General features: G+C 43.0%; 1 protein-coding gene across 2 annotated transcripts in view; it reads right to left on the reverse strand.

Annotated features, from left to right (window-relative positions):
• Positions 1-13,084, reverse strand: part of phldb1b (pleckstrin homology-like domain, family B, member 1b) — a 94,473-nt gene that overhangs the window by 18,852 nt on the left and 62,537 nt on the right. The window contains exons 10-16 of one of the 2 annotated variants that reach the window (XM_072393109.1): positions 8,361-8,489; positions 6,272-6,427; positions 5,296-5,406; positions 5,064-5,153; positions 4,501-4,635; positions 3,850-3,966; positions 2,409-2,570 (exon numbers count right to left, since the gene is read on the reverse strand). In XM_072393109.1, the coding sequence (XP_072249210.1) occupies positions 2,409-2,570; positions 3,850-3,966; positions 4,501-4,635; positions 5,064-5,153; positions 5,296-5,406; positions 6,272-6,427; positions 8,361-8,489 (900 nt within the window). The remainder of the gene's footprint in view (positions 1-2,408; positions 2,571-3,849; positions 3,967-4,500; positions 4,636-5,063; positions 5,154-5,295; positions 5,407-6,271; positions 6,428-8,360; positions 8,490-13,084) is intronic. The other variant, XM_072393110.1, reaches the window with a different exon arrangement.

The raw sequence follows: 13,084 nt of genomic DNA on the forward strand, positions 1-13,084 counted from the left end.
GTCACCCATCTGTTCATTGAACTCCACTGGCAACCCTTAGCCGCCCGCATCAAATTCAAGTCACTGATGTTAGCCTACAAAGTGCTTAATGGAATGGCTCCCATCTACTTGAATGCTCTTGCAAAGGCTTATGTCAGAACTCGGTCCCTCCGTTCGTCCCAGGATTGTCGTCTAGCAGTGCCTACACCACGCCTAAGACCCCTGTCTATCTTCAAGAAACTCTTGAAAACCCAGCTCTTCAGAGAGCATCTCCTATCCTAGCACTTACCTTGTATTTACCTACCCCCTCTATCTTTTCACTTTATCTTTCTGCACTTCCTTCTATGCCTCCACTCTGTCACCCCTGACAGAGTCGGACTAGTGGGTTCCTTTTATGTAGTTTATTGTTAGCTTTTTATATAGCTTATTATATCTTCATTTGTAAGTCGCTTTGGATAAAAGTGTCTGCTAAATACATGAACATAAACATATTAGAAAATATTGAAGAGCCAGAGAGGCGAGGGGAGGGGTCTTCCCACACCCCTGTTGCCTGGTTGCTGCCTTGGGTGGGAGGGGCCAGGAGGAGGAGTTGTTCTGCTGGTTGGGGGTCTGTGGTGGCTGGGGGGCTGCTGGCCCCCCGGGTGTGCCTACTGCGCCACACTCCAGCGGAGTTGAGGGAGGGGGGACATGTGCGTATGTATGTGATGTGCAAGTGTATGTGGTGATGACTGGACCTGCGTCTGGGACTTGCTGTCCTCTAGCCTCGTGGCTTCACCCAACTGTGGGCACATCTTGACTCCCGGGGCACTTGGCCAGGGGCACTGGGCATGCGCTGGCCCACTGTGCTTGGCTGTCTGGGGCATCTGGCCCTCTTGGGTATTGGGTAGGGCCTCTGCCGGGGGATTTGGGGGTGCTCGGGCTCTTGGGGCCCGGGTCTGGTGCACGGCCCGTGTCTGGGTGGGGGGGTGGGGTGGGGGTGGGGGGGGGGCTGTGGATTGTGGTCCTATACACTTAAACACTCATGGTTATCATGTAGGACCTGTGCCATGTGTATTGCATGTTCATGCACACACACACATTCATTAGCCCAGAAGCATGCTCGCTAAGTGGTTAATGTGTTATCCTGTAGTTTGAGGTCATCTATATCCACAGTTGTATGCGATTGCTGCTACTTGTGCATGTTTTTGTTTATTTGTGTGTTTATTTCTTCTCTGCTTGGCTGCTTTCAGGTGCTCCTGGTGGCGCCAAGTCTGGATTCCCCACAGAGGTTGTGGATTGCCTTTTGTTTTGTTTTTACAGGCGTAGCAGCTGGTTGTCTGTTTTTTCTTTCTATTGCTGTTCTATTTCTTCTTCTTCTTTGCTCTTCTTCTTTCCCTGTGCCCTGGTTCGGTTCGGCACTATTACATGTTAAGTATTATAACAAAAATAAATAAATATGCTGTTGATGGGCATCAAGGGGAGCTTTACATTCATAAAGCTTCCCTTGGCAAAGCAAATCTGTTTGGCATAAACAGTATTCAGATTACAATTCTGCTTCCATAATGCTGGACAGGACAAGGGGGATCAATCTAAACACGACTACAATAATTATGAAATGGCTAAATGCAATGACTGCAGCAGTGTCCCACATCTCTGCTACATAATTCTCAGCAGGCACAGTTTATAAAAACACATTCACACTTAAAAGTGCACAGTTCATAAGAGAAGAGGAGGAGCTGCTCACAGTGGGAACAGTAACAACAAATGATAGTTAGAGGTGAAACAGCTCCAGACAGACTGTAGAAAACAAGCAAAAACAAATCAATATTTAGAGTATTTTGTCTTCACTTTGCAAACTCTGATTCAAATAAATTAAATTCAGTTTTATTTATATAGCGCCAAATTACAACAATTGTCATCTCAAGGCACTTAAATAATATAGTCCAATTCAAGCCAATTGGAATTCAATTCATTGTAATCATTATCCAATGAAATCCAAGATGTTCCCATTCTGTATGCATTATGTTACTGCTCGTTTGCTCGTCAGCAGTCTTTTGATTTTGGTTTATACTATCTGCTGAAATAGGATAGACAGCAAATATTTAGGGCAAACTAAAAAGGATTAGGATTAGGTATTATATTCTGATTAGGCATCTATGTCCCTGATATTTGAAAGTCCACATGACTTTTTGGGACACTGCCCTGTTCCCATAACAGAAAATAAGCAGTTTAAAAATGATTAACAGGACTGGAGAGTTATCAAAATGCTTCTGCTGCAGCAACTTATGTTTTTGTTATTTCTTGAATCTTGACTTTATTTCCTAATTTTACTGAACCATGCTTCTGAATTATTCAAACAACAGAAAAAAAGCAGGCAGGTAAGTCTTTGATCACAAACTGGAGTTTTTGTGACAGGTCATCTGGCAAGAGAAGGAGGGAAGGACACACACCTCTACAGACAGAGAGAGGGAGGAGCCATGCGGAGAGGGGACGCAGGAAAAGATGGGGTCTACTGCTTCAAGCTGCAGGGTTTGACGAAGCGGGGAGGTAGGGGATGACTCCACTTTTGGCATTCCATACATCTGATTTAACTGGCCGACTGTCATATACTCCTTCCCAGAGGAAAGACACAAAGGCAGGAGGGGTTTGTAGGTTTGGAAATGAGAAGAAGAGAGGGGCAAAAAGACACATCAGTACGACAAGCAGCAGGAGGGAAACAACAAGAACACTTAAGGCCCAAGTATGGTTGCCGCAATGGCTCGTGCGATGCCGTCACGTTGTTGTGCCGGCCATATATAGTGGCGCGAGTCGATGCGCCAGTAGTTGCAATATTCTCTGTCACAGAAGTGGCGCTGCTTCGTGAAGGTTACCGCAAACTACTCTAAAACGGAGAAGAAAACAATGCTCCCCTCAAGACCAGGAGGAGTACCACTGTCATCAATGGTCAGCATTCTCACCTCTGCTTACGTAATAGCTGATAATGAGCCTGCAGAAGTTAGAATTTCAATAGGCATGATGATGCCCATCTCACCTCCAAATACCTGAGCATTCTCACCTCTACGTACATAATAGCTGATGAGCCTGCAGAAGTTGAAATTTGAATACGTGTGTTATCACTATTATAGTCTGATATAGTACTTAGAAGATTGTTATAGGACTTGTGTGTTGTGTTACCTTTTCTTTGTTTGTTTGTTATGAAATAGTGAGCTTCAATGGACACACTTGGGAATTATTGTTGCCTTTCAGGATGCAATAATAATAACAGATCAGTTTGCTGTTTTTCTTGCTTATGCTGTTTCAGTGCAGTGTCGTACAGATGCCTGGACAGATGCACTTCCTCGCGGAGCCTGTTTTTACAAATTTCGACTGGTGCACGACTACACGCTGAGCCTCCTTTTCATGGCGCGTGCCAGGCAGAAATGTGTAATTTTGACGTCACGCCATGAGCGATGCGGCAATCATAAAACAAGCTTTAGACCTTTTGTAAAGCCTGAAAGGAAACACACACTGGGTTATAACATAACATACACAGCCCGCATTAGAGTCAGACTGATACATGGAGCCACCATCTTATCTTTCAGACTGACAAGTTAACATTTAACTACCACATTACTTCTTTCATTGAGAATATGATATTTCAAATTGATCCTGATGTCTTTATCATATTCCTTGTCAAATACCAGTTGCTGATAGCCTTAATCCAAACATACATTTATTGATTCAACCCTACACTGACAGCAAAGGTTCGTGTAGCAAAGAGCAAAGCTCCATACAGTCAGTTTGATTAGCAGCAGACCAGCAGAGGGAGCAACATTAGACAAAATGGAAAAATGGAAAAGGCTGAGACTGAAGGACAAAACAATTCAGGAAACAGACAGGCAGTGGTGGTACCTCACAGATGCCAGCTAACGCAGCATCTACAGCAAACGAGCGGCTGTGCGAGTTGCTGCTTTCATGTTGGTCACCGCTGCTGTACATCTTATAGACATCCGACAGCTTCATGTACTCCTGAGCACCAGCCAAGATGAGCCAAGATCCGGACAGGATGAAAGGCTATGAGAACAGCGCTGCGTTTCTCCTCTCAGGCAGAGTACTTTGACACACACATTCACTTTTACACACACAGCGCCAGACCACAATACCCTGAGCTTTTAGGAAGTAAAACCTCTTTGCAAGCAGGCAACCAAACTCACATTTAAAGGTGCACAATGTGTGACAGCAGACAAACAAGAACACACCAGCCAACAAACACGGTGCATCTCACAGAGCATCACAAGTGTCTGACACACTGGCTCACAAACTGACGTGTGATGTAGTGATAAATAGAAAATCTGTGCCCTCTGGTTGATTATAACAACCAACTTTCAGAAAGACAAATTTCTCCATAAGTGAATACCTCTCAAAAGTACCAGCATAGTACATCACTGGTGCATTTAGAACCACAGTGTGACCTACACAGAGACTGGTGAAGTTAGGGGTGAGTTGCACACAAAAACATAGGAGGAGCTGCGGGCACCATGCAGGGTTCTGTAGTTCAGTTACCTCTGTCGGGCTGCTAGGGTACAACTGACAGGGAGGGGAGGGATGTAAGTAGGAGGGAGAGGCTCCACAGAGGGAGTGCTGGGAGGAGAGGGCATCCTCAAACAACAGGTCAGCCTCGCTGATATGAAGCGCTTCCTGTTTTGAAAGTTCAGGAATAAGTGTTTTTAATGCCTACAGAAAATTGATAGAACACTAGATAGAAGTTCAGTTCTTCAAAAATGAAAGGGAATTCATCCTACAAGTGTCTTGTCGGTCACCTTCCCTCTGATGGAGCTTCAGCACCATGTCTAAGTTGAACTCTTTGGTCAGTGATGTAACGATTAGCAGGCTCTCAAAAGTAATCGTCAAAAACACATAAATTCCTGCCATTAATCTTGTCAGTCAAATCCAAACAATCATCACCAAGTCTGCACACCAACACATCAGAAAGATCAGACATGGTGAAAATTCAGCTGGGAGTCAAAGCCGCGCTGCATTTTGAAGCAGAAGGACTGAGTGAGATGAGTGAAGTGAACTTGAGTTTGTTTCACTGTATAAATGAACAATTTCAGTAATTCACACACCTCCCTCATTGCAGTGGAAGACTTGGGGAAGCTCTTTCCTCCAGTCAGGGTGTGGTATCTCTTCTCCAGGGCTGACAGTCGCTCCCTCTCCTGGATAATAAAAGCTTTTTTTTTATCCTCTGCATTGAGCTCATTTCAATATCTAGAACTAATAAAAACAATTTTTCTGTAACTCTACTTTTCCCTAAAACCATCCCACTATGGATGAGACATAATTTCAGTGGCATTGTACCTTTTGGAGGATTTGCAGCATGAGCGTCCTGTCTTTGGCCAGTCGCTCATACTCTTGAGACGCCTGCTGGCCAAGCTGGTTGGCCTGTTTCTCCAGAGCCGAGACCTTCTCCTACAAACACGGAGAGAATTCCTTATTCACCACAGTTAAAAATAAGTCATTGGGCATTGTACGGTCTGATCAAAAGTAGAGGGGAAGAATATGGCATGGCTGAATAAGACATGACAAAAATCTATAACATTCCAAATAGTTATCTTACTCTCCATAGCTACATTGTTTTGGTATTAATATTGTAATTTCGTTAGTGAACAGTGAGAAATTAAGCTAAGTATCTGCTGGTACACCATCCAATGGGGGGTTGAGCTGGCTCGGCTGCTATCTCTCTGCCTGGTGTGTGGGCTCAACATTTAATTTCATATGGCTCTGTTCCACAGCAAGAGTTTCTTATGAAGTGTTTGTGTGTGCTGTTTCAGAGGTCTGAAAGTGAAACTGAGGGAAACTGAAACTTGGGTCCTCTGGCAGTAGTGTGTTCAGACTAAACTCATACATCTGTCTCTGACATTAACTTAAAATAAAATACCATGATATTGTTATAATTGGTTTTGTTCTAAGACATCATGTATTCATATTCTGTAGGATTCCACTGAACAGGAAATTATGGTTTAGAACTATAAGATAATAGAACTGGTTAGAACTGGCTGGTATAACAGGAATAGATGAAATTTCTTTATCTTGTCAGATTAGGTCTGTTGCATGAGATACACGCCCAAAACAACACTCACACACATTGCTTGACACATTCCAAGAACAAAGACGTGGACAGTGGTAACTGGCTAATTATACTCAGTTGTGTGTAAGTCCAATCTCTGTACGGGGCAGACCCAGCCCAAGAAGATAAATGTGAAATATTTCCAGAGATCAGGGCTCGTTTTGACAGAGACCCTGTGAGAGTTCTGTCACTCCGATGTCTCCTCACCTTCCTTTTGGCCACGCTGCTGTGGTACTCTGCTCTCTCCTGGAGCAGCTGCTGGCTCATGGTCTCTCTTTCCTCCTCCAGGCTGCTTTCTCTCTCCAGCTGCTGAAACTCCAGGTCCTCAAACTTTTTAGTTCCAGCTTCCAGCAACTCTCCATCCTAATAAGAGTAAATAAAATGATTTACACAGAGCTGCTGTGTGGTGAGAATTCCATCTGTTCTCTGATTACAACACTTGTTACCACCAAAATGAAAACAAATTTACTTTGATGAAACTGAAAGACCTTTCCAGTGGACAGGCAGCCATGAAGAACATGCTTTCACTGCAGGAAAGCTATTGTTATGCAATAGAACTGCTGCTGTACACAAGGCAAATTATGTTTTTACTTAACATATTTACATTCTTTCCACCATCATTTTCACTTAAAAAAGACAGAAGAAATGCCAAAGTTCAAATATCAATATCATATTTAAAAAAATAAAAATGTATGTCACAATGTATTTGCACTGAAAAGACTGGTTCCAGCTGGAAACAAAAAATCTATACTAGTTGGTTTTTCACAGATTTATTTCACGTAACAGCACCCCCCTGATCCTGTTCTGCTCAGTTCCTGACAACTTCAAGCTTCACACCAGAAGGGGGGTGAGAAAGTGGGGTTACATGGCACTCTAAAGAATTGGAATAATGGCTAAATTACAATAAGACTGAGTTCATGTAACACTTTAGTTAGATTAAAAATTGGACCGGATCGGGTTACTCGCAGTCAGATTAAGACTCCTGAGATAACTCGGTTTATAGTCACACTCAGTGGGTCTACATGATGAGATTAACTCGATTATAAATTATCCTTATCTGAGCAAGGGTAATCCTTGGATATATGGTGGTGAATGAATCAAATCACTGGCACAAAGCATGTCATTCCGCAGTATGATAGGTGGCACTGACATAATGACATGGCTCTGTTGGGACTCTGGCTGTGGAAAACCAATCCAGTCAGTCAGCCAAAACCAACTTCGAACTGGCACTAGCTCTAGTCCCGAGCCAATTTTTTGCTGCCACTCAAATACACAAAAACCTCAGTTAGATTAAAGTGCAACAAAAAAAAAATTGGCCTTGAATTTAAAAGTCTCATGCATCTTTGCACTAACCAATGTAAAACTGTCTTTAGTCAAAGCTGCTGCACACTCTGGCTTACTACTAACAGGTGACGACAGCTTTGTTAGCATTGAAAGGAAGCTATTGAATACACACTATTGCCTTTGACTCCCTCTAAACTTCTCACCTCTCTGATCATCTTCATCTTGATATCCATTTCTAGTAATGTTTTCAATATCATCTTTACCACTGATCCTGCACTTGTGTTAAAACAGAAGCCAAACAGAAGTTATATCTTTTTTAATGTTAGGGCCAGAGACCAGAGCTGTTCTAGCCATCTGAAGACAACGCATTGCAACAGAAACAACAATGACAGGGGTGCTGAGTAACTCAATTAGTTGAGCAGGCGTTCCTTTTATGAAGGTTGTAGCTCCTCAATGTAGGGGTCCCAGGTTTGATACCTGGCCTGGGGCCTTTTCCCAAGTCTCATTGCACCCTGTCCCATCTACCCACTGTTGAATAAAGGCCACTAGAGCCCCAAAATCCTGCAACAGCAGACTAAGAGGACTAAGAGCTTCTCTTTTATAAAACAAAAAACACTTAAACTATAACTTAAACATTGGATAAATACTCTGAATTCCAATGTTAACCCAGAATACCACACAATTCATAATGGTTTAGATTTCATAATAGATTTGTCCATATTCTTAGCTACTACATTTTCCCCTGCTGAATTTAAATTTCAATGTCTGCTCTCATGGAAATACAGTAGGACTGACGTAAAATGCCAGGGAGCTACTCTGCTTTGCTAAAACACTAGATATGAGCTTAGCTATTGAGCTTCATTCTCTGATTAATAAAAGTTATTCTGTTTGCTGCAGGCTGGAGGGGACAAAGCTGGTAATTTTGCAGGTGAGGCGGTTAAGGCTGCAAGCTACACCTGGTTGGCGGGGAAAGAGGGGTGGTGTAGGTGCTTCCACATGACTGAAGACCCACCCTTTTGAGCTGTTCCTGCAACTGTTCCCGCAGGGACTCGGGACAGTTATGAAGCTGGTTCTTCAGCTCAGCATAGCCTTCCTGGAGTCTCTGCAGGGCCCGGCGCTCAGCCTCAACATTAGCCCTTTCCTAGATAAACACAACACACAGGATGAATGGAGGAGAGGAGAGAAAGAAAGAGAGAAATACACTGCTCAAAATCTACGCTACACAAATAAAATGCTGACAAGTATAAGACTGACATGTGTTGACACACATCACAGGTGGTAAACTTAACTATGACCTTTAATGTAGCCAGGAGAGACAGTCTCAGACAGGCTTGACACTTTCTTCTAAGAGAACATTAAATGGTAAATGGACTTGTACTTGTATAGCGCTTTTCTAGTCTAGCTGACCACTCAAAGCGCTTCACTACATGCTGCATTCACCCCACTCACACAGCACGTGTATTCTGGGGAAGCCAGAGTCGAACCACCGACCTTCCGATTGGTGGGTGACTGCTCTTCCTCCTGAGCTACAGCCGCCCAACTATTCAGTTGGAATATATATATATGAACCATTAATACTTCAGATTATATAACTTGAATACCTTGTTAGACATCAATTAACAAAAAATTAACCACTCACTTTGTAGGATGTGGGCAATGATTAATCAGAATGATTTGATATATCACAAACAGTTGTAACTTGAATAGTCTGAGAGAAAACTGCTTTCAAATGGCCACAGAACATTCCTCCATAAAATCCAGCTAACATACAGAGGTGCTCGTCTCTCCAGGCTGCTGCTTTAGTTTCATGCTCAGGAATCAGTCAACAATAAATACTAACCTTGCTGCTGATGGCTGCTTTTACACTAAAGTGGATTTCATATTACAGCTTGAAAAATCTGTATTTTTTTTTAGTTTTTTGTACAAAACATGGGCAGCATCAACACAATAAATACCATAGTATTTACAATATGATGTGACAAAATAATTAAAATGCTAGGCATGCAATGTCCTTATTGATAGAAGAGAAACAACAAAAAGGAAAGATAAAAAAATAGATATGCACACACATGCCTCTGCACCTGAACACATACATGCATATAATCACTTACACCCACATGTCCAAATAATTGTAAACATATTCATACATACATAACTTTACTCACACCTGCGCACATTCATAAAAACAAAACATGACAGAACCATGGGGTTGCGAGTAGATCGCCACTGATTACAGCAATATGGTCATTGTTTTTCTTAACTAAAATAAACAAGGCATTAAGCCCATCACCTCTTCTTGTTGTGGCTTTTTTGCTTGCTCCCATGAAGATTTGCTCAATAATGTGGATCTTGGTTTAAAACACTAATAGGTCTATAAGATCCGCATTCCTTCGGGTCCTGACTCCCTCCCTCAGGGTATAATTGAAGATTTTATGAAGTATTGGTATCAACTGCTCCTTCAGTGATTTATACCATGCTCCCGAAAATATGTCCGTCCCTGGAGACTTAGAGGACTTCCAGGAGGAGATCGCCTTATAAATTTCTTCAGCTGATATTTCTTTTATTGATATTTCATTTTGCAATTTCCCCAGGCAGGGCACGTCCAACTGGCACAGGAACTCTTCTATTTCTATTTTTTTTATTTCTCTTATGGATAGTGTAGTGGTATGATTGCCACCTTCTGTGTGGGTGACCTGGATTCAAATCCCCTGCATGAAAGACACTACCTCCAGTAGGGTGTCCTTAGGCAAGACCCCCTTACCCTATCTGCCTACCTGTAAGTTGCTTTGGATAAAAGCATCTGCCGTAAGTTGCTTTGGATAAAAGCATCTGCCAAATGCATAAACATAGTGGCGAGAGCTCTAATCTTGTAAACTGTATTTTATGATTGCTGTTTTTGTAGACTCCAGGCTCGCAGCTTGGATGCTTTGGAGCCTGCCTCATAGTATCTCTGTTTTGTAAACATGAGATTTTTCTCTACTTTATCACAGTAAATCCTGTCTATTTCTTGTTTGAGTGATCTCATCTATATGAGTAATTGTGGGCCTTTACTCTTACTATGTTGTTGTTCCAGTTCTGTTAGCTGTTTCTGCAGGTTTAGGAGTTTTCATTTTTTTGATGAATGCAGATTCTGATATAATTTTCCCCTGCAGGACTGCTTTGGTGCGTCTTGCAGCATCACTGGATTCACACTACCATCATCCATCCATCCATTTTCTATACCGTCAATCCGTCGGTCAGGTAGCGGGTGGGCTGGAGCCTATCCCAGCAGTCATCGGGCGAAAGGCAGGGTACACCCTGGACAGGTCACCAGTCCATCACAGGGCCACATAGAGACAAATGAGACAAACAACCATGCACGCTCACACTCACTCCTACGGACAATTTAGAGTCACCAATTAACCTGACATGCATGTTTTTGGATGGTGGGAGGAACACTACCATCATTATAACACATTCCTTTAGCACGTGCCTCTCTGAGTTATGCACAAATATAGTCGATTCTTGAATATGCATTGTGACGGTTTGAGTAGAAAGTGAACTGTCTATCTTGATGGTGGAAATCCCTCCAAACATCTATCCGACCTAGATCTTGAATTCTTCTTTTAATCCATCTTTCAGTGGGGGTGACTGTCCTTTTTTGATTAGTTGTGTCCAGCTTTGAATTCAAAATTATGTTGAGGTCAACTGCACAGATTGAGATTCCAGCAAATTGGAATGCTATTAAATCAAATATCTTCTTGTAAAATGATTTGTTGCTGCCTGGAGGTGCATACATCTAACTTGGCCTTTACCATAATAAATCTGCCCTTCCTGTCTTTAATCTCGGACTGGAGTTCAAAATGAAGCCTTATATGGCATCAAAATCACCACGCCTGTCTTGTGTCCTGTTTTAAAGGATGAATAATAAGTATGTCTAAAACCCATTTTCTTTATCCTTTCATGTTCCTGATCTGTTGGATGGGTTTCTTGACAGAATATAATTTGTTCCTTTTGTTCCTGTTCTAATTCATAAAGTGTCGCCACACAGCTCCCACCAGAACACATAAAATAACACCCCAAGCCACAACATGCATAAACCAGCAGAAAAATAAACAAACAACAAAACAGTGTACACTGCAAAACCTCAAGTATACCTGTTAGGCAATCTAACTTCTCTACCCATAGGACTATGCCTAATAGACTTTGGAGGTGAGGGAGGAAGAGGTAAGGGTAAAAGCCCAACATCAGGAATAGGGTTGGGAGGGCCAGCTCAACTGCGTCATCCTGGAGCACGTGAGCGGGTTTCAAACGATCCACTGAAACTGGCCAGTCCCTATCTCAATCGGAAAATAATTAGGCCCCGCTTCTAGTACGCAACCGTCATATGGGGATTGCAGGGGAGAATGGTGTGCATCATGGCGGATAAATACATATTTAGCCGACACAAGGTCCTTGGGAATGTATGATTGAGGAAGGCAGTGGTGTGCCGCCACAGGTGAGAAAACTCTGGCCTCGCTCTGTAACCCAGACCTCCTTGTGAAACTAGGGCCCGAACCCAGAACACTAGAAACAAACTCCCCTGGGGCCCTCAAAGACTGACCTAGAACCAAGTGAGCAGAGGAAGAGTGCAGGTCTTCCTTAGGGGCGGAGCGCAGGCCCAACAAAACCCATGGCAATCTGTCCACCCAGCTACTGTCAACTAAAGATGCATGGAGAGCAGCCTTCATAGTATGATGAAACTGCTCGCACAGTTCGTTGACTTATGGGTTGTATGCAGTTGTCTAGTGAAGTTTGACCCCCAAGCTCCCAGCTACCGCGCGCCACAACTCAGAGGTAAACTGCGAGCCTCTATCAGATGTCAGATCCAAAGGAATAGATGAAAGCCCGGGCAACTTCTGATTACATTGTGGACGACAGGGGAACTTCCTCAGGCCACCGTGTGGTCCTGTCCACCATGGTCAGGAGGAGAGTAAAACCTCGGGATTGGGGAAAAGGGCCGACTAGATGGACATGAACATGTTCAAAACGTCTCTCAGGAATCAGAAAGACATATTTCAATCGTCGGGGTCACCAATGTGGAGTTTGAAGAAAAAGAGACGACGTTTCGGTAAGTCTCTGTTATTCATTCTTCTCCTTAATCCGTGTAAAAGAAAAATTATCAAAACTGACAATAACTGACAGAACATACATTTCAGTTTTCATGACAACAACTGTTGTCATGGAGACTAGAAATAGAACGTTATTTGTGTGTGTTCGAATTCATAAGTGTTGCCACAAACACACCATTTACAGGAGATAACGGAGTGAAGAAAGTTATTCAGATGGTCTGAAAAATTCAGCCTGCCGTCTCTATTCAGCGTCAAATAATAAAGATGGAAATGTCATCAAGTGGGAAACTGGTGCTTTGATGGGATGATGTGGATTAACAGTTCTCTGCGTTCGTTTTGGTCTCTGGTTGAAATCCACGGAGCTTGTCCAGGATCCTTTGTTGATATTCCCTGTGGACGTTTCACCTGTTCCCAGCTGAAGCGGGGCCCCCGATCTGCCCTTGGGTCTCGGTGGGATTGGGAACCACTTTTGCCCGTAGGTCATCCCCGGCTTGATCCCCGAGTCCAGAAAAACACGCATTTTTGTCATCGGTGTGCAGAACTTGATTCCCTTTTCGTTCAGTACATTCTTGATCGGCAAATATTCCCTCCTTTTATCCATAACAGCTGTTGCGTAGTCATGGTCGAAAAACACCCTATTCCCGTC

The sequence above is a fragment of the Leuresthes tenuis genome, unplaced genomic scaffold, assembly GCF_036924035.1.
Source record: "Leuresthes tenuis unplaced genomic scaffold, fLeuTen1.0.hap1 SCAF_9, whole genome shotgun sequence".
Taxonomy (NCBI): domain Eukaryota; kingdom Metazoa; phylum Chordata; class Actinopteri; order Atheriniformes; family Atherinopsidae; genus Leuresthes; species Leuresthes tenuis.